Source organism: Podarcis tiliguerta (genome assembly GCF_965153285.1).
Source record: "Podarcis tiliguerta genome assembly, chromosome: 2".
NCBI lineage: Eukaryota > Metazoa > Chordata > Lepidosauria > Squamata > Lacertidae > Podarcis > Podarcis tiliguerta.
The window spans coordinates 109,772,376-109,798,336 of NC_139535.1; the positions used below are offsets into that span (position 1 = coordinate 109,772,376).

At 48.2% G+C, this 25,961-nt stretch overlaps 1 protein-coding gene across 3 annotated transcripts in view; it reads right to left on the reverse strand.

The window, feature by feature from the left end:
• Window positions 1-543: 543 nt before the first annotated feature.
• CALCOCO1 (calcium binding and coiled-coil domain 1) overlaps window positions 544-25,961 on the reverse strand; it is a 44,529-nt gene continuing 19,111 nt past the window's right edge. For all 3 annotated transcript variants that reach the window (XM_083427469.1, XM_083427468.1, XM_083427467.1), the window contains exons 5-15: window positions 25,659-25,817; window positions 23,907-24,055; window positions 23,266-23,356; window positions 21,908-22,063; window positions 19,369-19,623; window positions 17,251-17,376; window positions 15,517-15,612; window positions 11,962-12,073; window positions 10,134-10,348; window positions 8,535-8,641; window positions 544-7,155 (exon numbers count right to left, since the gene is read on the reverse strand). In XM_083427469.1, the coding sequence (XP_083283595.1) occupies window positions 6,954-7,155; window positions 8,535-8,641; window positions 10,134-10,348; window positions 11,962-12,073; window positions 15,517-15,612; window positions 17,251-17,376; window positions 19,369-19,623; window positions 21,908-22,063; window positions 23,266-23,356; window positions 23,907-24,055; window positions 25,659-25,817 (1,668 nt within the window). In that variant the 3' untranslated portion in view covers window positions 544-6,953. The remainder of the gene's footprint in view (window positions 7,156-8,534; window positions 8,642-10,133; window positions 10,349-11,961; window positions 12,074-15,516; window positions 15,613-17,250; window positions 17,377-19,368; window positions 19,624-21,907; window positions 22,064-23,265; window positions 23,357-23,906; window positions 24,056-25,658; window positions 25,818-25,961) is intronic.

The window sequence follows — 25,961 nt, forward strand, 5'->3', positions numbered from 1 at the left end:
CAGGGGAGGCCAGATCCAAGCTCAATTAGTCAATACATTTCCACAGCTATAGGTATGGGAACTGGTAATGGAAAATTTCATGGTGGCAAAACCCAGGCAGAGTCATACCTCGGGTTACAGACGCTTCAGGTTGCGTTTTTTCGGGTTGCGGACCGCCAAAACCTGGAAGTACTGGAACGGGTTACTTCCGGGTATCGCAGTTGCGCATGTGCAGAAGCGCCGACGCACAACTGAGAGTTGCAAATGCTGTGGGTTGCGAACATGCATCCTGCACAGATCATGTTCGCAACCTGAGCGTCCACTGTACTGATCTTGACCATATGAAATCTGACCGCATCCCCATCACTTTTTATCAATATTTGCTTTTCCCACTCAGCAAAACTTGTGGCCTGCTGGCATCCATGGATGATGTCATTTCCGGGCGCTGGAAGCAAGTTGGACAGGACTGATGACAGGGAGAGGAGCCAAGGAACATTGTGTGTGTGTGTGTGTGTGTGTGTTTCCCCCCAGCAACCACAATATTCAACAGACAAGATAGGCAGGTTGTTGCAGAGAGGCCGCATTTTATTAGAATAGCTGCAACATGTCATATAAATATAAATATAAATATATATATGTACACCCTATACATAGACTTGGGGGTATGTCAAGATGTTGAGGGAGGGGAGGGGAAAGAGGGTTATTGCTTTGAACTTTTTGCCATTGACTATTATATTCAGTAAAAAACAAACAAACCACTGGGTGGGGAAAAAAGCAGGTGAGAAGAGCTCACAGCCACAAATGCGTCACACAATCAAAAGGTTCCCGCGCAAGCGAACAGAGGCGTCACAGCCTCCCCAAAAGGCACAGTCGCTAGAGAGTCGCCATCTCTGGTCCCTTCCACACCATGCATTTAAAGCCCTCCTACACCACTTTAATGGGGAATCCTGGGATCTGTAGTTTAAGGGTTCTGGGAATTGTAGTTCCGTGAGGTCAGCACTCTTAACTACAGTTCCCAGCGTTCTATTTTTTTGGAGGGGGGAGGAGGCGGCATATGAGTGCTTTAAATGAGTGGCGACCTTTCTCTCCAGCTGCATACAAGCCTTGCATCCTTCGTCTCAGGGCCTGGCACAGACGCCAGGAAGAACAGGCGGAATAAAATGAAGGATTTGCAACCAAAAATTAGCAGAAAGCCAGTGCAAAGCTCAACTAACAGGGGGGAGCCAGAGGGTATATGTACAGGGATGAGATGGGGAGGGATCAAAAGGGAGGGAAACTAATAAACCAAACACAATGGGACCCCAGCAAGGGGTGCAAATGTACTGGAAGGCAGATGCATGCAGTAGCAGCAGCAGCCAGTAGGTAGTTTGGAGAGGCAGTGGCAGGGCTTCTTAAAAACAACAAAACAGGAAGGAAAAAGGGAAGGGAACCAAGTCTACTTAAGGAACTATGACTAGGGGATGAGGGTCACCTCTTCATTCATCCCTTCTCTGCTTCTGGCAGTTCTCACAGAGTACAATTCCAAGGTGTAAATCTGCTATCATCAATCACCATGTGCTGATCCATCAGGGACCCTGGCCTCCAAACTGGTCTCAGAGCCCGTTGAAACATCCAGCAGAATCGGAGCGTGTGTCTTTCCCCATAAGGCACTGTTTCCCAAACTTGTGCCTCCAGCTGTTTTTGGATTACAACTCCCATCACCTCTAGCTAGCAGGACCAGCGGTAAGGGACGATGGGAACTGTAGTCCAAAAACAGCCAGAGAGCCAAGTCTGGGAAACACTGCTTTAAGATATCACTTCAGCAGTCTGAAGTGTTCAAAATGCTCTCCCCCCCAAAAAAACTATAGAAACTAGCAGAAAGCGAGGAAGGCTCCAACTGAACCGTTCTCCCTGCCACGCTAGCTTGCAGTGAGCAGGGAGTTCAAAGGTGTAATCCCCCCCCTGCAGTTTAAATGGTACAGGCCGGCCACACATGTAGATTGGCTGTCAGACAACTGCCCAACAATGGGAACCAGGCTGGGAGACAACAAGGTCGTCTGGTTGGGGGGCAGACTAGTATTCCTAGCTTTGACTATCATTGCAGCTAGTTTTGCTCCTGTTTCAACAGAGGCAGGAAGATCTTAGGGAATAACTTCTCAACCAGCTATGATATGTCAGGGTCAACCTTTGTTCCGGGCTGCTCCCCATGTCACCAATAACACACCTAACTGTGACCGTAGTGGAGATGCCTCTTTTGTAGAAGTTGGGCATAAAAGAAATCCCACATGTCCTGCCCAGGTCAAACCTGTGTGTAAGGTAAAGGTAAAGGGACCCCTGACCATAAGGTCCAGTCGTGATCGACTCTGGGGTTGTGGTGGTCATCTCACTTTATTGGCCGAGGGAGCCAGCGTACAGCTTCCGGGTCATGTGGCCAGCATGACTAAGCTGCTTCTGGCGAACCAGAGCTCTGTGGTTTAACCCACAGCGCCACCAGCATCCCAAAGCTATGTGTACTGGCAAGCAAACACACACACACACACACACACACACACACACACACACACACTGATGATCACTATCCTCCTGCTGCACAATAGCCCAAACATGTCAAACGTGGTTTTTTTTAAAAAAAGAAACTGGGTTTCCTCCATGTTAAAATGGGGATCATCGCAGCCATTCTGTGTGTATTCTGCACATCAGTGGTTCCCAGCTCAGAAAAACCCAAAAGCTCTCCTCGTTTCATACATTTAGGATGGGAAAGATAGGCTGATGAATGTGATTCTGGCTTCCCAGGTATGTCTTTGGCATCCTCCCTCCACAACTTTCCTCTGTGGCTGCTCTTGACTAACATCCCTCTGCTGCGGCATCAGTCTCCATGCTCTTCTCTGCCCTTCTCATTCTCTTGAAAAGACCCTACAGTGGTTTGGTACTGTTTCTGATGATGTGGGCTCTTCCCTATTAAAATGCATGCTTCAATAAATCAGCCTATCACTTAAGGTACTACTGGCCTCTCTCTCTCCCGTAGTCACCTTTTCTTGCTTCTCTTCTGAAATTTAACCCCATTTGCTATCCTTTATTTTGGAAGGAGAATTTGTGCCAATGGTGCAAAAATATCCATACTTTGCCTAATTTATTTTTTGGGGGGAAGAATGTGGAGGGTATGGGCTGAGTAGGACACACAAGCCTGATAATCAGGACTAAGATGCCTAGTCTCTAATTCTGCACCCTACAAAATGCAGCTTCCTTAATTTCTTTTTTAAAGCAACCCCCCAATGCTGCCCATGTTTTTAGCTCTTATTATTGCACCCTGCAATAAATTAGTTGCTGAACTGTCTTTCTTGCAATAGCCCAATCCGGCCTTTGCTTCTGAAATCCAAAGATTTGCTGTTCTTTATTGTGGATGCAGAATTACCTCGCTGCTTGTGCAAATGTGCATAATTTGCCCAATTTATTATGGGGCAGGGGGATGCAGACCACCACCCTGATCAACAGCATGTGGATTTATCTTTAATTTAAAAATACACCTTATGGGTGAACTTCTCTACTTTTTATTCCTTGCTAAGAAAGGAATGGCTTTTACCTCGCATCACTCTAGCGCTCCTGTTTCCCCCCAAAAGTTTAAATAATATTGCTGGACTATTTTCTGAGCTTGAATTATCATGGAATAAATAACCTTAGTGTTTAGCTACTTATGCAAAGGCAGCAGCTAGATTTAGGAAATATATTGATCATGTTTAAAGTGGGAGGGGAACTGCCTGGAATTTATATAATTTCTTTCCCTGGCGGTGTTGAGGCATACAGAAGGTTTTTATTAGAAGTCTTTCTCTGCTTTATTCTAATTTATGTGTCTACTACCCTGGTTGCTTTAGTTGTTATTTAAAACAAAACAACACACACACACACACACACATGCACAATGCCATATACCATATAAATGCAAGCAATAAAATCTTTTGGGTATTGCTGGAATATGGGCTATAGCTAGAACGATAAATACACACATTCGTTCATTTGCATCCATCTGTTTGCTTTCTGCTCACGCACACTCAAGAATTAAAAGTTAGGTGAACAGAAGCCTCACTAGGCATCTGTGGCTGGTTCTGGCCCTCTTCAGACTGCAGGGAAAAGTGGGGAATATATACTCTGACCAGGGAAATTCCATCCTTGCTATGGAAACACTAGTTTTAAATCAGCCGTGGACCACCCACTCTTTATGTAGAAGGTTCAGTCCTAGGCAGGGGTCAGCAAACTTTTTCAGCAGGGGGCCGATCCACTGTCCATCAGACCTTGTGGGGGGCCAGACTATATTTTTTGGGGGGGAAATGAACGAATTCCTATGCCCCACAAATAACCCAGAGATGCATTTTAAATAAAAGGACACATTCTACTCATATGCTGATTCCCGGACCGTCCGTGGGCCGGATTTAGAAGGTGATTGGGCCGGATGCGGCCCCCGGGCCTTAGTTTGCCTACCCATGGTCCTAGTCATCTCTAGGAAGGGGGTGAGGGGGGAGAGAGAGATGCCGTCTGAAACCTGCCAGTCAGAGTAGACATTTCTGAGTGAGATGGACCAATTGTCTGACAACTCAATATAAGGCAGTTTCCTATGGCCTCGGCGGGGAGGGGCGTGTTGTGGAGTTGGGTCCAGCTACTTTTGGGAAGGGCTACAGCCGAATGGGAGGACATCTTGCTTTGCATTCATAAAATCCCAGGTTCAATCCCTCGGGGGAAACCCTGCCTGAAACCCAGCGGAGCTGCGGCCAATCAGTGCAGCCAGTGCTGAACTAGGTGGACCAATGGGCAGACTCTGTTTAAGACGGCTTCCTATATTCCTGACATGTAAATGTTGTGCACATATGGGGCATTCTATGGGAGGAGAGCGCTCAAATCATTCAACCTGTAGCCTGGGATGCTGCTATTCGGGGGGGGGGTGTTCCTGCTCATTTGCTTCACCCCAAAGCCCCTCTCCTTGTGAAGATATATCCTTCCCTCTCCCTCTTCATTTATTTAAAAATTATCTTATGTTAACCACATCTACTGCGACTTAGAACAATAAAGAAAATAACTGCAACTATATATATTTATATATAACCAGTGTTACAAAAACAAAACGAAAAAGATAAAGCACACTCAAAACCTCCGTAACATTCCAGCTTCAATCCAACAAGGCCTTCCGAAAACCCTGCGGCATGCCACAGTTCTAGTGGGAGGGAGTTCCAAAGGCATGAAACCGCTACAGAGGAGGCTCCCTTCCCGGGGGGGGGGGGGCACAGCTCACAGACCTAGGGTGTGGACTCCCCAAGAGGGCCTCTGGCTGAGATCTCAAGTGTGCGGGAATGATGGTACAGGTCTAGACCCCATCAAGGGTCTTAAGAAGGGTGCATGTTATGTGTGCCATGAATCCCTTTACCACCATGTCTACAGTATGCGTCAAACTCATGGCCAAAGCCGGTTCTAAGCTTATCAGTGCAGGGTTCGCAGTCATGACGCCCGGGGGGCTTAGCAGTTCAATAATTCTTAAAATGTGTTTTGGGCTTTCCTGAACAACTTGACCCGTGTTGCTTCCTACGCTGCCAGGGCCAACAGCTGGAGGGGACTTTGAGTGAGAAACCCACCTGTGTGCGTGTGCCACCATGCATGATTGTGTGAACTTTTGGCATTCTGGTGTTCAGAGTGGAATATTGAAATGCCACGTGTCCCAGTGACTCTTCTGTCCCCAGGCTACAACTGCAAAAGGATGTGAGGATGATAGCACCACCTCCGGGAACGGGCGATTCATGTGTGAACTGCCCAACACTATGAGGCTGTGCTTACCATTTTAAGAGTGTTCTGTGGTTAAAAGAACAAGCAACCCATGTTGCCCAAACAAAGAATCACAGGACACCCTTTCGCTGAGGTTGCAGTGGCCCTCCGCTGAACGGAGAGCTTGGCCCACCAAAAGGTGACAACCGTTCGCAAGGCCTGTTTTGGGCGGGGGCAGCCAATGCGGTGCCTTCCAGCTGTCGCTGATACTGTAATTCCCATCACCCCTCATCAGTGGCCAGGCTGGCTGGGGCTGATGGGAGTTGGAGTCCAATGGACAATGCCATGTCAACTACCCCTTTGTTATTGTTTCGCTAGGATGAGCAAGATGAGGATTGACTGCCCCTTTTTCAAACTTGCTTGCCATTGCAGGATAACTGGCTGTGAGTAAACAGGGTCTCATGAGGTGTAGTGGGGGGGGGGGGCAAGGGGTGCAGTTTTTCCGAGGGCACCATTTGCTCCTCACACCGCCCCTGCCAGCCCCGTGCTGCTTTGCGGGTCTGATCCCATATCCCAGCCTCACAAAACAGCAGAGGGTTGGCAGGGCGTCAGGAGGGCACAACGGGCATGCACCAAAGGGCGCCTGCCTGCCCTGCTGTGCCCTCCTCACGCTGCCCCTCCAGCCCGCATCGGCAGGGCAGCATGAGAAGGACACAACAACCATGCGCCCTCCGGTCCCAGCCTTGCAAAGCGAGGGTGAGCCTGGGATCAAGAGGTGCAAGGCTGTTGTGTCTTTCTCATGCCACCCTCCCTGAGCTGCTCTGCAAGGCTGGAATCATTGAGGCTGGCGTTGCATTGGCGGCGAGGCTGGCGCATTCTGCCCCCCCGCACACATGTGCCTACCCTGGGTGCCATGAAGACACGCTCTTAACTTCTGAGCTCTCAGTCACTGACGCAGTATAGAAGTATGTGTGTGTGTGTGTGTGTGTGTGTGTGTACATAACTAACTTTGCTGCTCCTAATGCAAGTTGACTCTGACCATAGAGAAGGCGTCCCAGGAAGTTGGGAGTCCCTTACTACCACCTAGCAGCTGAAGCTACCCTTCCTGGGACGAAGCATTCCTCATAGCAATCTCACTGTCAAGGGAGAAGGAAGGAAATATATCCCCAGCCTGGATCCCATGGAAGAGAGAGGGGGAAACAGAAGGGGCATGGTGGTGGTTGGGAGGAAGGGGGTTCGGGGGGGAGAAACCGTTACTCAAAGGTGAAGGGGTCATGGGTGCTGAAAAAGAAGTGCCCGTCAACATGTGTATCCAACGTTTCCTTGTCGCTCTCGGGCGGGAAGCGCTCGTGGCAGATGGGGCACTCCTTCCAATGGGCCGGCGAGGGCAGGTCTAAGGGAGAGACCCCCATGCCGCAAGCCCCCGGCTCCGACATCTGCCGCCCTGTCAGGCCACTGCAAACAGAGGGAGGGAGAAAGAGGAAACAGTGCAAAAAGAGCTGGTGAAGTGCTACGTCATGGAAGTGGAAATCTGGCAAAATCCTGGCTGGGTTCGGAGTGGCGGTGGTTACTTTGGCATGGGGCTACACCAGGGTTTTGCAAACTTAGGCCTCCTCCAGCGGTTTTTGGACTACAGTTCCCACCATCCCTAACCGCTAGTCCTGCTAGCTAGGGATGATGGGTGTTGTAGTCCGAAAACAGCTGGAGGCACAAGTTTGGGAAACCTTGGACTACACCATGCAAACCCAGGGTAAAGAGTCTTGTAGCTTGCTGCGATAGCAGACAAGGTGCATAACTCCTGGAGATGCTGATGGGGCCGTCACGTTAGGTACAGTCCCATTTTAAGACATGTGCACGCACACACTCTATCTCAGCACAGCATCTCCTGAAAATGGGTCTCCCCAAGGCAAAAACCATTATTGATCAGCGCATGAAGGATATTGAGCAGCAGAATAATCTGGCCTATATTAAGAAATTTAGTGCTTGGTACGCTTAACTGCCTCCCTCCCACTTTGATTTTCGGGCACCTTATTTGTCTACCTTAACCATTCCAAAACTCAGACAGGCCTTTACACTGGCCAGACTAAATATATTACCCTCAGCTGTTCTTGAAGGTAGATATCAAAAAATTCCATTCAAGAACCGGCTCTGCCCCTGTGGAGCTGGCTATGTAGAGACGGTGTCACACGTCCTCTTGTCTTGCTCCCTATATAAAGATCTCAGGGACGAGACCATTACGCCGCTCCTATCTGCCATCCCGGGCCGCTCTTGTGAAGCCAAATTGTTCTCACTCCTAGCCGATCAGAACAGCTCGACAACAGAGAAGGTTGCCAAATTTATCGAGAGAGCAATGAGACTGAGAGCTGTTATCTGAATGACACCAGTGTCGTCACCCAGATTCCTCGCCTAGGAGCTTATGATTATTATCATTATGTTTTATTATTATTTTATTACCTCTGCCAAGTTTTAAGTACTGAGATTATTAATTTACCTAGGGTTTTAATAGGTCACAAGATTTTATGGTAACTATATTTGTAATGTATTTTTGTTGGTGTTTGTCCTTTGATGCTATGGCCTGTCGGCTACGCAAATAAAGTCTACAGTACAGTACACACTCTATCTCAAGGTGCTAACTCACTAAGAGCCTGTACAAGCAGGTCTGGGAAAGCTGTGGACCTCCAGATGTTGTTAAGATTACATCTCCCAACATCCCTGAACTGGAGCTCCATAGCATCTGCAAAGCCACAGGTCCCCCACCACTGGTGTACAGCCCCCTCTCTGAAAAGGGGGAACTGTAGTCAAAATAGATTCAGGAGCATGCTAGCTGCCGTTACCTGGCCACTTCATAGAAGCCACTGCCAAGCTCTGGAAGGAGCAGGTTGGTTTCTTCGCCACCGCTCTGGGCAGCTGCCATCAGCACTGCCTTCTCGTCCTCAGCCTCCTAAATACAGAATGAAAAAGTAAGAAGCGGTACAAGCAGGCCTGGCTTCTGCCAACCCCACGCAGCTCAGCCCCCAACTTTCTTTGCCTATCACTTAGGGGAAACAGATGATGGCATACCTAGGTTGGCAGGGGAATCTGTCCTGGGTTGCGGTGCTCAACTCGCTTTACTGGCCGAGGGAGCCGGCGTACATCTTCTGGGTCATGTGGCCAGAATGACTAAGACGCTTCTGGCAAACCAGAGCAGCGCACGGAAAAACCATTTACCTTCCCACCGGAGCGGTACCTATTTATCTACTTGCACTGGCATGCTTTCGAACAGGAGGTGGGACCGAACAACAGGAGCTCACCCCGTCGCGGCGATTCGAACTGCCAACCTTCCGATTGGCAAGCCCAAGGCTCACCCGCTAGCCGCACATAAAAGGGAGGTATATAAGAAGGCTGGTTAAACTAGGGAGGTTAAATACCCCTTTGCCCACCTCCCATAAAACAGACCACTGAGGAATGAGCATGCTCAGTGGCTAAAGAGTGGTGACTGACTATTGGGGTGGAGGGTGGGGATTAGGGTTGGGCGATAACTGGTTTGCAACATCGCGACATATCACTAGCTAAGCATCGCGATATACCGATATATCAGAATGTCCAAAATAAGGATGGTGCTAGGTAGAGGCATTGGCTGGCTTCACAGTTTCTCCTGCATCACAATTTTTGTGTAGCACACACATGTATCATGATTCACGACATATTGCCAGGTCAATAATTATGAAACTGATACCATGATATGGACTTCAAATCTATTTATGATGATATACTGCCCAGCCCTAACACACATCGTGATTCGGGATATACGGTCACGTCAAAAATTATGAAACTGATCATCACAATATGGACTTCAAACTGGTTTTGGATGATATACAGTGATACCTTGGTTTACAACCATAATCTGCTCTGGAGGTCTGGTTGTAAACCAAAACAGTTTGTAACCCAAGGCGCGCTTTCGCCAATGGGGCCTCAGGAAAAAAAAGGGTTGTAATCCAAAAAAAAAAAAAAAAGGGGTTGTAATCGAAAGAAAGGGACACACACTCTTCAGGGTTTGAGGTGGTTATAATCCAAAACGGTTGCAAACCAAGGTACCACTGTATCGATATATACCGCCCAGCCCTAGTGAGGAGGAAAAGCAAGTGGGAGGAGGGATGGAATGGAGTGCTGTGGCGAAGGGCATGGCTTGCTGGCTGGCAGTGAACAAGAGCAGTCTGCACTGAAACAGTTTATTTCAGGTTCCACTTGCGCTAGCTAAATTGGGAACTTCTGCATTCTCTAACACGCCCTGCTTGAGAGCTTCCCAGGAGCACCTGACTGGCCACTGATTAACGCAACACACTAGCTAGACGCAGTTTTGGCCGCAACCAGCAAGGAAATTCTTCACTTCTTAGGTTCATAAAAGTTTGGCCAGATCCATGACTTGCAGCCTTCTCTGCCTCCCAGGGCCTCACCGAGTCAGAACTGGAATCCTCGGGCGGCTGCTTGATCTGATTGGCAATGGGTGCCGGCTGGCTGATCACCACGGTGTGAGCGGGTCCCCGGGCACAAGGCGGAGTGGTAGTAGCTGCCCGGTTGTCACACAAACTGTAGGACCCGAGCTGCGCAGGCAGGCGCATGTCCTCGGGACACTCATCCTCAGAGTCGGACAGCGGCGAGTCCAGGGAGCCTGGGAGGTGTGTAGGAGAAGGGACGGGAGAACAAAAACACACGGTCAAGGGTGAAAGTGTGTGTGTGTGTCACCATATTTTTTGCTCTATAGGACGCACCCGACCATAGGACGCACCTTGTTTTAGAGGGGGAGAACAAGAAAAAAAAATTCTCCCCCTCTCTGCTCAGCGCCCCTTCAGCAAAGTGGCAGGAGAAACGGAGCCCCTTCCATTTCTCCTCCCGCTTCGCTGAAGGGGCGCTGCGCAGCTCTCCCTCTCTGCTGAAGCCAGGAGAGTCATGCTCTCCCGGCTTCAGCAAAAGGAACCCGAAGCCTTCGGAGCGCAGCGTGAGTTCCCGCTGGACTCCAAAGGCTTCAGGCGGCTATCCCTGAAGCCTGGAGAGCGAGAGGGGTCGGTGCGCACTGACCCCTCTAGCTCTCCAGGCTTCAGTGAAAGCAACGAGTAGCCTCCGGAGCACGGAGGGAGCGTTCCCTCTGCCCTTCGGAGGCTTTGCATTGCTATTGCTGAAGCCAAGGAGCCTGCATTCGCTCCATAGGATGCACACACATTTCCCCTTAATTTTTGGAGGGGAAAAAGTGCGTCCTATAGAGTGAAAAATACGGTAATTTCCCTAGAGAACAATGGTGCAATTGCTGCCAGGTTGTGGCTCCAGAAGCAAATTCATCTCTCTCGAATAATTTATTTTAGGATGCAAAATGAGACCAGGCCGCTTCAGGAACAGGTGGAAAAATCTCAGGTGCTGGGCTGCTTAGACGCCAAAAGATTAGATGCTGGTCCTCAGGAAAACCTTTAGAGCATGCACCCCCAAACTCGGCCCTCCAGATGTTTTGGGACTAAAATCCCATCATCCCTGACCACTGGTCCTGTTAGCTAGGGATGATGGGAGTTGTAGTCCCAAAACATCTGGAGGGCCAAGTTTGGGGGTGCCTGCTTTAGGGCAGGGGTCACCCAACCTTTTTCCAACCAGGGGGCACCTTTTGAATTCTGAATAGTTGGAGGCACAAAATGGCTGCTATGGGAAGCTGTTGCAAGGCATAACACAAAATTAGAGAGAGAAGCCTTTTCCGTAATTGTACTTCCGTATGAGAAAAGGCTTAACTTGTTGGATTTCTTTCTTAAAATTAAGAGAGAAGCAGCAAAAGTGCATTAAATTGGGGTGGGTGGGACACCAGCTCTTTAGGACTCTAGAGATTCCTACTGGCTGGTGGCCAAACAACTTACTCATCAATCATAGCTGTGACTTCGCTATTGGCTAAATATACAGATAGGCGGGAGAAGCCAACCTTATTCATTTCATAGAAACTGCTTAGAAGGGTACCCACTTCATTTCTAGAGGGGGTAAAGATTTACTTAAAAAAATAAGGAGAAAAGCTTAGTGTCTGGGGCCCCTACTTGGGCCCTTGGGAATTTTTTGGGGGGGGAGCAGTGGTGGTTTGGCACTTGGGAATTCTGAGCTAATAGATGTTTGGGTTTCTAGGATCTAAAGAGCTTTCAAGTTGTAAAAAGAAAATGAAATACATTTTTTTTTTTTTTTGCCACGCCACTAGCGGAGATGGGGATTGGTACGTATAATTGGGCATGCAAATCGAGGCAGGGTGGCGGGGAGACTGACCAGGAGTCTCTGGCGCTGCCTCCTCTTCATCGCAGAGAATAGATTCACTCCATTTCTCGTCAGCCACTTTCTCCAGACGCTCTTCAAGGCGTCGTATGTATACCAGCAGCTCCTGAGGGGCAGGGGAGTTGAGAAAAGGTCAGCACCAACTGTAGAAACCCACCTTCTGTTAAAGACCAGCCCCATACACCTCCCACATTCTGCGTTCAAGTTGTTGTTGTTGTTGTTATTATTATTATTATTATTAATATTATTATTATCTTTATTGTGTTTTTTAAAAAAATACAGAGAAAGCATAAATTAAATATTACATCAAGATATCCAAAAAGAAAAAGAAAAAATACAAAAGAAGAAAAGAAAAAACATAGAAAGAAAATAAAAAGAAAAAAGGAGGGGAAAAGAAAATTGATAAATAATAAAAAATGAAAAAGAATTAGTCAAGAACAAAATTGTTCAAAAGATACAAACACTAATTTGACTGTTCTACAGGTTCTCAGAAAGAAATACATTTTTAATCCTTCTTTTCATTCTATCTTTACAGTCACTTTCTTTCTATTCCAAAAAAAACTAGTTTGAATCCCTGCTATGTTAGTTGACTTCCCTCTATCTCTTTGTGGCTTCAATACTTCTCTTAAGTGACAAATATTCTGTATTTGTGTATTAAAATAAGTTTTTCCTGTGAAATTAACGTAAGCACAACCAAATATTGCTTTTGGAACCATATTTTATCAGGTAGTTTTTAAAGCAATCCCATTCCTTTTTTACCTCTTATTAATTCTGTCATTTTGGCTAGTTTGAGGTACTCGCGTAATTTTAATTGCCACTCGTCTTTTGTTGGTATTAACTCATTGCTCCAGTACAGTGGTACCTCTGGTTAAGTACTTAATTCGTTCCGGAGGTCTGTATTTAACCTGAAACTGTTCTTAACCTGAAGCACCACTTTAGCTAATGGGGCCTCCTGCTGCTGCCGTGCCGCCGGAGCCTGATTTCTGTTCTCATCCTGAAGAAAAGTTCTTAATCTGAAGCACTATTTCTGGGTTAGCGGAGTATGTAACCTGAAGCGTATGTAACCTGAGGTACCACTGTATTTTGCTATTAGCATTCTGGCTGCTGTTGTCGCATAAAGAAACACTCTTTTATTTTCATTTGGGATGCTAAACATTAGAATGCCTAGTAGGAAAGCTTCAGGTTTCTTTAAAAATGTGTGTTTTAGCATTCTTTTTAATTCCTCATAGATCATGTCTCAAAAATGGGACATGTCCACCACATGTGGAATAAGGTTCCTTCGTTTTGTTTACATCTCCAACACATATTGCTGTTATTTTTATTTATTTTTGCTAATTTGGATGAAAATAACAGCAACATGTGTTGGAGATGTAAACAACATGTGTTGGAGATGTAAACAGCAACAAAATAAAGGAACCTTATTCCAAATAATAATAATAATAATAATAATAAAATAATAATAATAATAATAATAATAATAATTTATTATTTATACCCCGCCCATCTGGCTGGGTTTCCCCAGCCACTCTGGGCGGCTTCCAACAAAACACTGAAATACAATAACCTATTAAACATTAAAAGCCTCCCCTAAACAGGGCTGCCTTCAGATGTCTTCTAAAAGTTTGGTAGTTATTTTTCTCTTTGACATCTGGTGGGAGGGCGTTCCACAGGGTGGGTGCCACTACCGAGAAGGCTCTCTGCCTGCTTCCCTGTAACTTGGCTTCTCGTAGTGAGGGAACTGCCAGAAGGCCCTCAGTGCTGGACCTCAGTGTCCGGGCAGAACGATGGAGGTGGAGACGCTCCTTCAGGTATACTGGACTGAGGCTGTTTAGGGCTTTAAAGGCCAGCACCAACACTTTGAATTGTGCTCCGAAACGTACTGGGAGCCAGTGTAGGTCTTTCAAGACTGGTGTTATATGGTCTCGGCGGCTGCTCCCAGTCACCAGTCTAGCTGCTGCATTCTGGATTAGTTGTAGTTTCTGGGTCACCTTCAAAGGTAGCCCCACATAGAGCGCATTGCAGTAGTCCAAGTGAGAGATAACTAGAGCATACCTCACTCTGGTGAGACAGTCTGCGGGCAGGTAGGGTCTCAGCCTGCGTACCAGATGGAGCTGGTAAACAGCTGCCCTGGACACAGAATTGACCTGCGCCTCCATGGACAGCTGTGAGTCCAGAATGACTCCCAGGCTGCACACCTGGTCCTTCAGGGGCACAGTTACCCCATCCAGGACCAGGGAGTCCTCCACACCTGCCTGCCTCCTGTCCCCCCAAAACAGTACTTCTGTCTTGTCAGGATTCAACCTCAATCTGTTAGCTGCCATCCATCCTCCAACCGCCTCCAGACACTCACACAGGACCTTCACCGCCTTCACTGCTTCTGATTTGAAAGAGAGGTAGAGCTGGTGGACATGTCCCCAAATCAAGTTCTGTGTTCAAGTTCTAGCCATGGACTGTCGGCAGCATCCAGCGAATGTGACCCGTCAGCGCAAGCATATCTGCTTGCACAACGGGACTTTCCCCTCTCCTCCCCCCACACTAATGCCATGTTGTTGTTGTTTAGTCGTTCAGTCGTGTCCGACTCTTCGTGACCCCATGGACCAGAGCACGCCAGGCACTCCTGTCTTCCACTGCCACCCGCAGTTTGGTCAGATTCATGTTTGTAGCTTCGAGAACACTGTCTAACCATCTCGTCCTCTGTCGTCCCCTTCTCCTTGTGCCCTCCATCTTTCCCAACATCAGGGTCTTTTCCAGGGAGTCTTCTCTTCTCATGAGGTGGCCAAAGTACTGGAGCCTCAACTTCACGATCTGTCCTTCCAGTGAGCACTCAGGGCTGATTTCCTTCGGAATGGATGCGTTTGATCTTCTTGCAGTCCATGGGACTCTCAAGAGTCTCCTCCAGCACCAGAATTCAAAAGCGTCAATTCTTCGGCGATCAGCCTTCTTTATGGTCCAGCTCTCACTTCCATACATCACTACTGGAAAACCATAGCTTTTACTATACGGACCTTTGTTGGCAAGGTGATGTCTCTACTTTTTAAAATGCTGCCTAGGTTTGCCATTGCTTTCCTCCCAAGAAGCAGGCGTCTCTTAATTTCGTGGCTGCTGTCACCATCTGCAGTGATCATGGAGCCCAAGAAAGTAAAATCTCTCACTGCCTCCATTTCCTCCCCTTCTATTTGCCAGGAGGTGATGGGACCAGTGGCCATGATCTTCGTTTTTTTGATGTTGAGCTTCAGACCATATTTTGCGCTCTCCTCTTTCACCTTCAATAAAAGGTTTTTTAATTCCTCCTCACTTCACACTAATGCCATACCCTTCCCAAAAGGGGCTGCAAGGGCAACCCCTAGAACAGATTTAGGGGGTGTGCGAGGGCAAGGAGTCCCCCTGCGCAAGCGTAAACCCTCACGCAGAAGGGGGCCACGATGTTGTGCAACCTAGCAACCTATATAACCTAGGACGCCTTTCCCCTCTTTCTCAAACTTGTGCTTCCTGGTTGCTCTCCCCTTTTGCACCTCTTCTGCAAGCTTTCCAAGATGGCCTCTCACCAACCTGCTTTTCGGCTTGGAGCTGCTCTTTCTCCTTCTGAGCAACCTGCAGTGCAGCTCTCAGCTCTCGCAGCTCCCGGCGGCTCTCAGAGACTTGCACCTGAGGGGGCAAAAGCGAGAGTTTGCACATTCCAGAATATTATTCCCCCCCCCCCCCAATAATATTTATTGAATTTCATACAAACACATTACTTCAATAAAACAAAAATAAGAAAAATAATAGTAAAAGGAAAAAAAAGCGAAATAATACAAACCTAGCAAATAATAGCTAAGAATACAACCACATACACAAATACAATAAAACTTAATTAGTGAGTTAAGCTTCCAACTTGATAAACATATTACTTGACTTCCTCTAATCTCTTCCATCTAAATTGAATGTAGCAGTTTCCCAATATCATTATCCAAAAAACAATATTCCGGTTATAATCAAATTTCTTAACTTTTCTTATCGTTCTATTTCTCATTTATTTATTTAATCCTAGGCCTATTTAGTTCTTTCAAGTCATTACTAATCTTTAATGTTACAATTTTTGTTCAAATAATCTTTAAATTTCTTCCAGTCTTCTTGATATTCCTCTTCTTTCTGTTCGCGGATTCTCCCACTGAGATCAGCTAGCTCCATAAAGTCCATCATCTTCATCAGCCTGCACATTCCAGAATATTAAGGCAATGGGTGGGGTGCAGGGCAGGGCGGGTGGCGAGCCAAGGAACTGGCTGTGGAGCCAAAGATCCGCATCCCTAAGGCTTCGGCTGTTTTCAGCTATGAGCCAGACCTCACCCCTCTCCAACAAATCCCCCCTAAATACCTGCCGTTACGTTCCTACTGTTGGGATCTGACCATCTTTCCTTCGATTTCAAATGTTCGGGAGCGAGTGTCAATCCCTTTGGAGCCAAAATGACAGCTTCCACACACAAGAGGGAGGTGCCAGCAAACTTGGGTGATGGGGACCCCAAGGCTTGTAGAAGTACAATGGTTTTTTGTTTTTGTTTTTTAATTAAAAAACCCATAAAGGGGAAGGCAAGAAAAGCTTCCCGAAAGAGTACAGTGGTACCTCGGGTTAAAAACTTACAGTGGTACCTTGGGTTACAGACGCTTCAGGTTACAGACTCCGCCAACCCAGAAATAGTACCTCGGGTTAAGAACTTTGCTTCAGGATGAGAACAGAAATTGTGCTCCGGCGGCGTGGCAGCAGTGGGAGGCCCCATTAGCTAAAGTGGTACCTCAGGTTAAGAACAGTTTCAGGTTCAGAACGAATTAAGTTCTTAACCCGAGGTACCACTGTAATTCATTCCAGAGGTCCGTTCTTAACCTGAAACCATTCTTAACCTGAGGTACCACTTTAGCTAATGGGGCCTCCTGCTGCCGCTGCCGTGTGATTTCTGTTCTCATCCTGAGGTAAAGTTCTTAACCCGAGGTACTATTTCTGGGTTAGTGGAGTCTGTCACCTGAAGCGTCTGTAACCTGAAGCGTCTGTAACCCGAGGTACCACTGTATAATGTATCTGATGCGGGCTTTGCAACTGGTAAGGACACTGTGCTGTATTGAACCAACCTTGACTCAGAAAACACACATGGAAATTAATGGACCTGAGTTGGTGACGCTAATAATAAACAAGGGCAAGTAGTTTCTACTGGTGGGTGTTGGGTGCCCTATAATGAAACCATCAGAACTCAAAGGGATTGTTATTTTTCTCCCACCCAGGGCAATGGGGACCCCCCCAGGGCCCCAATTTACCAGACTGGAGTCACGTTCCTGTGCCAACTCCAAACGCAACACCTGGCGCTGTGCCCGCTCTTCTTGCAGGCTCTTCTCCAGGCGCAGCACTTCGGCGCTCAGCTTCAGGATCTTGTCCTTCTCTGCCTGCCGAAACCACAGGGTTGCCTTCAATGGGTGGGGAGGAGCTGGATGGGACTCCCCCCCCCCCCTGCCCATCCCTCAACGCAGCAAACTAATCATGCAGTAGTTTTGGAATCATATTGGGTGTGTGTGTGGATGGAATCCACAAATCGGAGGGGAAATCGTGCCGACATTTAAAACACACAGTTCCAAAGTCAAATATATATACACACAGTTAAAAAGTCCAGTATATCTGAAGGAGCGTCTCCACCCCCATCGTTTTACCTGGACACTGAGGTCCAGCACTGAGGGCCTTCTGGCGGTTCCCTCACTGCAAGAAGCCAAGTTACAGGGAACCAGGCAGAGGGCCTTCTCTGTAGTGGCGCCTTCCCTGTGGAACGCCCTCCCACCAGATGTCAAAGAGAACAACAACTACCAGACTTTTAGAAGATATCTGAAGGCAGCCCTGTTTAGGGAAGCTTTTAATGTTTGATGTATTACAGTATTTTAATATTTCTTTGGAAGCCGCCCAGAGTGGCTGGGGAAGCCCAGCCAGATGGGCAGGGTATAAATAATAAATTATTATTATTATTATTATTATTATTATTATTATTTGAAAAACGTGATTTCTACAAGTAACACGGGAGATGACAGAATGTGCCTCCCATTCATTCCCTGTATTTAAAATGTAGTTTTAGTTTGCAAATCAGATTGTCTAGTGCAGCATACCTGGAAATGTTTATTCACATCTCTGTATGCCTTATAGGGAAGAAGTTACTTGGGGGAATATTTCATGTTTGAAAACACAGAACGCTGAGTTTCCCGATTCCCTACCTCCACCCTGAACATTGCCTTGCCATTAGAATCCCTGTACGAAGAATGACTGACTCCCATCTTCAAATATCTCAACGGCTGTCACATAAACTTATTTTCTCCTGCTCTGGAGGGTAGGACTCGAACCAATGGCTTCAAGTTACAAGAAAGGCGATTCCGACTAAACATCAGGAAAGGCCTTCTGACAGTAAGAGCTGTTCGACGGGAACAGTCTGTTAGAATTCCTGCTCCGTGATTGCAGTCATGGGATTGTGGTCTTTCACATAACGGTATATGTTTTGACTCCACAGAGTGGGAAGTGATGGAGACAGGATGTTTGTGTTATTGTGTTCCGTGAAGCGGGACTATTGTTCTTTGTTTTCTCCCTTTGCTGTCTGATGCTAGAGAGAGATAGGGAGCCATGTTGCAGTGCTCCGTGTGTGTTTATATGTAAATAAAGTAGATTAGCCAAAATGCTGAGTTGCTGAGGTCTGTTACGCAACTGCACAAACTCTGTGGATCCCTAATTGTGCCGGTGTCGGTTGGCATCGGTCGCTGTGATGTTTAGGCAGAAGAAAGCTTTTGCAGGGGGTTGGACTAGATGACCCTCAGGGTCCCTTCCAACTCTACAGTTCTATGATTGAATCTGTGTATGCTACGTTCCACTTCATCCATGGCACTTTGCCCCTTTTCCCACTAAAAACAGAAGACAATGCTGAATGTGTGCTTGAAGCAGGTAGCAGCTATTGGGCCGAGGATGCTTCCCTGACCTCCCATCCCTGGCAAGAGGCAGGCTGAGGCTCTTGCCGAAATCTCATGAGATCTCATGCACTCTGCGAGATCTCACTGGAACCTGCCGTGGTCACTGTTGCTTTGCAGGTGCCACCGCGCAACCCAAGTAAGGGAGGCTTCAGCAGGGGTGGGGTAGCGGCAGCAGGGTGGGGTGGCAGCTCCCCTCTTTGCCTCAGGTGGCAAAATGGGATGCAGCGCCCCTGATCACCGTGGCTGCAACTTACTGAGATGGAAAAGGGAGATGTCAACATGATGCAGATGCACCAGGGAACCAACTCAGAACTCCCAAGGGCGAGTTTGCACTGCGCTGACCTTCATCCTCCCTCGTCTCCCTCCCGGGAAGCCAAAGTGATAGGGTTTACCATCAGCTACTAAGCACGACTGGGGAACCCTGGGGTGGCTCAAACAAACCTCCATGCTCTGCAGCAGTGTGGCCTTCTCCTTCCACCACTGCCCTTTGCCCTCTTTCCACTTGAGAGTCATGTCAGCCAGCTTGATGTTGATCTCGGCTGCCTCCAGGCGGCTCTTGTGCAGATCGGAGATGGTGCGGTCCCGGATGGAAGCCACGCTGGCCAACTCTTCCCCCAAGAGAGCCACTTTCTGCTGGCTGGCAGCCAGAATGTCCTGCGTGGAGCGCAGCTGTTCGCACAGAGACTCCATCTGCACCTGAGAAGAGACAGGATGGGGCATGGGTGGGGCAAGGGAGGCAACGAGGGGATGCGTGGGTAGGGATGAGCCCATATGACCTCCCAGAATTCTCCATGCTACTTTTGGGAAGCGTGGCAGCTCAGTGGAACGATATCTACACTGCAACCAGAAGGTGCCAGATTCAATCTCTAGGTAGGGCTTGGATCATATCCCATCTCAAACCCTCAAGAGCTGCTGCCAGTGTAACTTATGTGTGGGTTTGTGGATTTTGGGTTTGATGGAGTGGGGAGGTGAAGTTCTCCATGAATCTTCTCTTCTGACAAAGGTGGACTCACTTCATGTTGAATGAAACTGTTTACAGTTGGTTTCCATTGGTGGGTGAAGTGGAGGAGGACTGGAAGGAGTAGGGGCCAAGCTTATTGCTTCCTTCAACACTATTAAAATAATACTGAATGATTATTAAAACACAGACTCTGCCAAAATATATGGTGAAATCACGGAGGCCATTTTGCGAAACGTTCTCTAGGATTGACCTTCTGCCAATGGTTCGGGAGCAGCATGAAAAATAAAAAAAAAATATCTAGAAATGTTCTCTCTTTTTGGCAAAATTTCAGGCACACCCTATTATAGGATGTCTTGCCTCGTGGGAACTGTGGTACAATAGCAAGTGGCCCAAACCCTTTGTAACCACCAGTGGCGCTAATCAATATACAACCTAATCCAGGAAGAGCCAATATGATATCCCTCCAGGTGTTGCTGGGCTCCAACTCCCATCAGCCCCCAGACAGCATGACCAATGGTCAGGGATGATGGTAGGTGGACTCCAAGAATATCTGGAGGGTACCATGCTGTCTAAGGTAAAGGTAAAGGTAAAGGTAAAGGAACCCCTGACCCTCTGCGAGATCTCACTGGAACCTGCCGTGGTCACTGCTGCTTTGCAGGTGCCACCGCACAACCTCAGGTGGCAAAATGGGACGCAGCACCCCTGATCACCAGTGTCGCTGCAACTTAAGTAAAGGGACCCCTGACCCTTAGATACAGTCGTGACCGACTCTGGGGTTGCGGCGCTCATCTCGCTTTATTGGCCAAGGGAGCCGGCGTACAGCTTCCGGGTCATGTGGCCAGCATGACTAAGCTGCTTCTGGCGAAGCAGAGCAGCGCATGGAAATGCCATTTACCTTCCCGCTGGAGTGGTACCTATTTATCTACTTGCACTTTGACGTGCTTTCGAACTGCTAGGTGGGCAGGAACTGGGACTGAGAAACGGGAGCGCACCCCGTCGCGGGGATTCGAACCACTGACCTTCCGATCGGCAAGCCCAAGGCTCTGTGGTTTAGACCACAGCGCCACCCGTATCCCACCATGCTGTCTACTCCCACCCTAGTCTCTCTCTCATTCCTTGTTTCTCCACTGGCACCCAACTCTCCTAAACCCGAGACTACCGCCTGACTTCGTTCCCAGAGACAAGAATCAAACCCTCCTCTCCTCTACAAGGTCTGGTTTATGGTGGACCAGGAGTCTATCTGGGTTTTGGGTCCGTGAGCTTCCTTATCAGGATCCAAGCCCAATTTCCAGCTATTTCACCACTTCCTGGGCTATTTCTACCTCACCCTGTTTTGAGCTCCTCTAGAATGGGGGTAAAGGGATGCGGGTGGCGCTGTGGTTAAACCACAGATCTTAGGACTTGCCAATCAGAAGGTCAGCGGTTCGAATCCCCACGACGGGGTGAGCTCCCGTTGCTCGGTCCCTGCTCCTGCCAACCTAGCAGTTCGAAAGCACATCAAAGTGCAAGTAGATAAATAGGTACCACTCCGGCGGGAAGGTAAACGGCGTTTCCGTGCGCTGCTCTGGTTCGCCAGAAGTGGCTTAGTCATGCTGGCCACATGACCTGGAAACTGTAAGCTGGCTCCCTCGGCCAATAAAGTGAGGTGAGTTCCACAACCCCAGAGTCGGTCACCACTGGACCTAATGGTCAGGGGTCCCTTTACCTTTAGAATGGGGGTGGGAGGGGAAAATTTGAGTGCCCACTGCTTTATTTCATGGTTACATTCATATCCTGCCTTTTCCTGCAAGGAGCTCAAAGCTACATATGTAGTCCTCTCTCGCTCCATTTTATCCTCACGACAACCCAGTGAGATCGGTTCCGCTGAGAGGCAGCCACTGGCCCAAGGTCACCCAGCCTAGCTTCATGTCTGAGTGCGGATCTGAGCCCTGGTCTCCCAAGCCCAACACTGTAACCACCACTGCCTTGGTGACAGAGTGCCTTGCTGAGGTTCAGCATATTCTGCTGTCCGGCACTTACAGTGCGGCGGTTAGCAGCCGTCAGCTTCTGCTGCAATTTGCTGATGTCCTCCTGCAGCCCCAGAGTCTGTGAGACCTTCTCCCCATGGAGAGTCTTCGCTTCCTGCAGATCAGAGGCCAGGCTGCGGCTCTCCTCTTCTGAGGCCTGCAGCTTTACCTGAGGAGGAGAAAGGAGGCCGTAGTCACAATGCTTAGGCTGCGATACTTGCCCTTCCACTGACTCGGATTTCTTACTCTCCAATTTGGTCTACTCAAGGACCTCATTCCTTTCTGGGAAGCCTTTTGGGGGTCCACATCCCAACGGCAGTAGGGCTTGGTGAGATCTAGTTTTCAACACTGTGGTTTATCACCAGCTAAACATACAGTGGTACTTCGAAAGAGAAATGCCTCGCAAGACGAAAAACACGCAAGACGAAAGAGTTTTTTGTTTTTTGAGTTGCTTCACAAGATGAATTTCCCTATGGGCTTGCTTCGCAAGACGAAAACGTCTTGTGCCTTTTTCTTAAAACCGTCAATGCATTCCTATGGGAAACCGCCAATGCATTTGCTATGGGAAACCCTGCTTCACAAGATGAAAAATTCACAAGACGAAAAAACTCGCAGAACGAATTAATTTCGTCTTGCGAGGCACCACTGTACCAATTTATCATGTTGTCTAAAATAAGAATGGAGCTATGTAGACGCAAACAGTAAGACTGGGTGATATCTGGTTTCCAACTTCGTTAAACATTGCAATATACTCATTTTTAATAATGTCTGGAAAAAGGATGGAGCTGGTTTTCAACTTTGTGATATATCACCAACTAAACATCACAATATGCTGATATATTACAATGTATGAAATAAAGATGGAGCTATGTAGAGGCATGGGCTGGCTTCACAGTTTTCCCACATTGTGATTTTTGCACAGCACACACAAACATCATGTATTGCCAGGTCAAAAATTATGAAACCAATTTCATTATATGGACTTGTAACCAGTTTTGGATGATATATTGATCAGCCCTAACACAGATCCTGATTTGCAATATATTGCCAGGTCAAAAACTATGAAACCAATATATCAATATGGAGTTCAAATCGGTTTTGGATGATATCTCGATATTATCGCCCAGCCCTAGTGGGCAGGTCCAGAGGCAAAGAACAACTGACACAAATTTTACCTTTGTGTAGTAGGCTAGCTTCTACACACACTCTCACACCCCGCTCTGTCCTTCATCCAGGGAAGCAAGGATGCATTCTAGCCAGGCAGAAACACTCAAGGGCCAGGGAGGGGTGTGGCCTGGAGAGAGTTCTGAGGGCCAGGCAGAGAGGCCCCGGGGCCACATTTGGCCCACACGCCTGAGATTTAGCACTCACCTGGTACTGCTCCTTCTCCGCATTCTCCTCTTTGAGCTGGTTGTGAATCTGCTCCTGTTCACGCAGCAGAGACTTGACAGTATCTTTCATTCTGGGGCGCAAAAGGAGAGGGTGGGGTGAGAAGCAGTGGACCCAGTGGCGTAGCGTGGGTTGTCAGCACCCGGGGCAAGGCAAGTAATTTGCGCCCCCTAACCCGGGGCAAGGCAAGTAATTTGCGCCCCCCCGCTGCACTGTCCCTCCCCCAGATAGTCCCTCGCTCTCTCTCCACACCGCACCGCACGCCTGGCACCCTCCCCTCCACAGTGGGCGGTGACCCGGCAGCTCTGATCGGATTCGCACAGCCAGCACTGCAGTGAGAGAGAGTGAGTGAGCCAGGTAGGGGCAGAGAGCTGCGAGTGCGAGTGCCCCCCCCCAGATGTTGCACCCGGTGCGGCCAGCCCCTCCTGCACCCCCCACGCTACGCCACTGAGTGGACCTACTCAGCTTGTGGACCACAGTATGAACCAGGCTGGGAAAAAAATTAGCACCCTCTGATGGACTCAGCTCAGTTTGTAAGCCTTGGTGGAGGCCGCCAACTGTGATGGTGGGCAGGTAAGCTTAAGGGAATTACATGGTGCCAGAAATTGAGCCATGACCCTCACCTGTCCAACTCCGTCTCTCTTTGCAGCATCTTCTCACCCATGGCCTGGATGTCACCCTCCAGCTCTCGGATTCGGGCCACGTGCTCAGCTTCTTGGAAGCTTAGTGTATCTCTCTGCTCGGATACTTCCGCAAAAGAATTCGATAATTCCTGGTAGCGTGGGGAGATGGAGGAGTGAGCAACATTCATGGCATTGGGTGCATGCTTGAGACGTAACACAATATTTCTGATAATGTGTGTGTGGCAGAAAACCTGGTATTTCCAAGGAAGGAAACACAGCCTACAGGCATGGGTAGTATCTGAGCACAAGGCGACCATCACGTAAATTCTTCCTACTTCTTTTCTACACCCTGAAATCTACACCTCCCTTTTCGGTGGCTTCTCAGCATGCTTCCATTTATTTATTTTTTTCATTTCTTTAGGTTGCTGCTACTCCTCTTTGCTATTTCTTGCCTACAGTGACATCACTATGCAACTAAAGCTGATTGGTTAGGTGGTGCCTGGCTAGGTGGCATTGTGACACCCTTCTGTCCACTCCGAATCCCTGACTGGATGGGATCAGCCCCAAGAAGAAAAAGAGTCAGGAGCTAGCGTGACAGTGATGCCAAGATGAATGGGTCAGATGAATGGATCAGAGTGGAACTAGATGGGCAGCTTCTATTTTAAAAAAAGACTATCATAATCTAGCATATCAGTGGCATAGCGCGGGTTGCTGGCTCCTGGGGCAAGGCAAGTATTACACCTACTAACCCGCAGTTTCTGTCAGGGCTGGGGCAGTGGTGGTCATGGTGGTGAGGAAGGGTGTTCCCAGCAGGGAGAGGGAAGCTGGGGAGGGGACAGCTGAGACAGCCATTATTATTATTATTATTATTATTATTATTATTATTATTATTATATTTTCATGACATTTTTACACCACTTGGTTGCTAAATATACCCCTCAAAGTGGTTTGTTTTTCTTTGAAATTTGTGGCGTGTGCCCTCCCCCCAATTTTGCACCTGGGCAACAGTCCCTTGCACCCCCCCCCCCCCCGCTATGCCACTGCCCCAGCTATCTGAAGAGCAAAAACTACTCTGAAATAACTTTTTCTTTTTTTTCAGGCTTTATAACTTCTGTTGATTCATTTTACTCGGACTAGTTTGGTGTTATTTTCACAGATCAGATCTTTTATTTTGTGTATTAGGTATTTAAAACATTTTAACATAAGCTGCCGTGACAAAGTGCTTGAAGAAGAAGAAGAAGAGTTTGGATTTGATATCCCGCTTTATCACTACCCGAAGGAGTCTCAAAGCGGCTAACATTCTCCTTTCCCTTCCTCCCCCACAACAAACACTCTGTGAGGTGAGTGGGGCTGAGAGACTTCAGAGAAGTGTGACTAGCCCAAGGTCACCCAGCAGCTGCATGTGGAGCAGCGGAGACGCGAACCCGGTTCACCAGATTACGAGTCCACTGCTCTTAACCACTACACCACACTGGCAGTGCATAAATCTTAAATGAATGAAGGAATGAATCACACGAGCCATTCCACTGGGAGACAGACAGTGATAGCGTGAGGAGTTGCCCATGTCTAACTAAGGGGCTATGACAGGCAGACCCTGCCGAAAATTTAGCAAATTTCAGCTGAAGGTTCCTTGACCTGCCCTGAAATGAACCTCAGGGCAGGAGAACAGGACACAATTCCCCTCTGGCCCTGAGTAGCTTTGGGGACCGTGAGAGATTGAGAATTCCCAGATTGCTAGGCTTCCTCTCTTGCCTTGTACTGTGCAGCCAGCTTGGTGTGCTCATCCCGAAGTGTGCCCAGGACTGCTTCCAGCTCCGCCACACGGCTTCTCAGCTCTTGAACCTCATCCTTCAGGCGGCACGACTCCTGCAGCAGGGCTCCTTGCTCCTGCCGGCTCTCTTCCAACTGCGTCTGTGAAGGATATAAGGAGAGACACCTGTGAGGCTACATTAGAGGCCAGGGAACACGTTTAGCAGACTTGCTTAAGCCGCTACCTTAAAGTCACCATCCCTGTGTTGCTATCACACAGGATTGGAATTGAGAGATGGCTCAGAA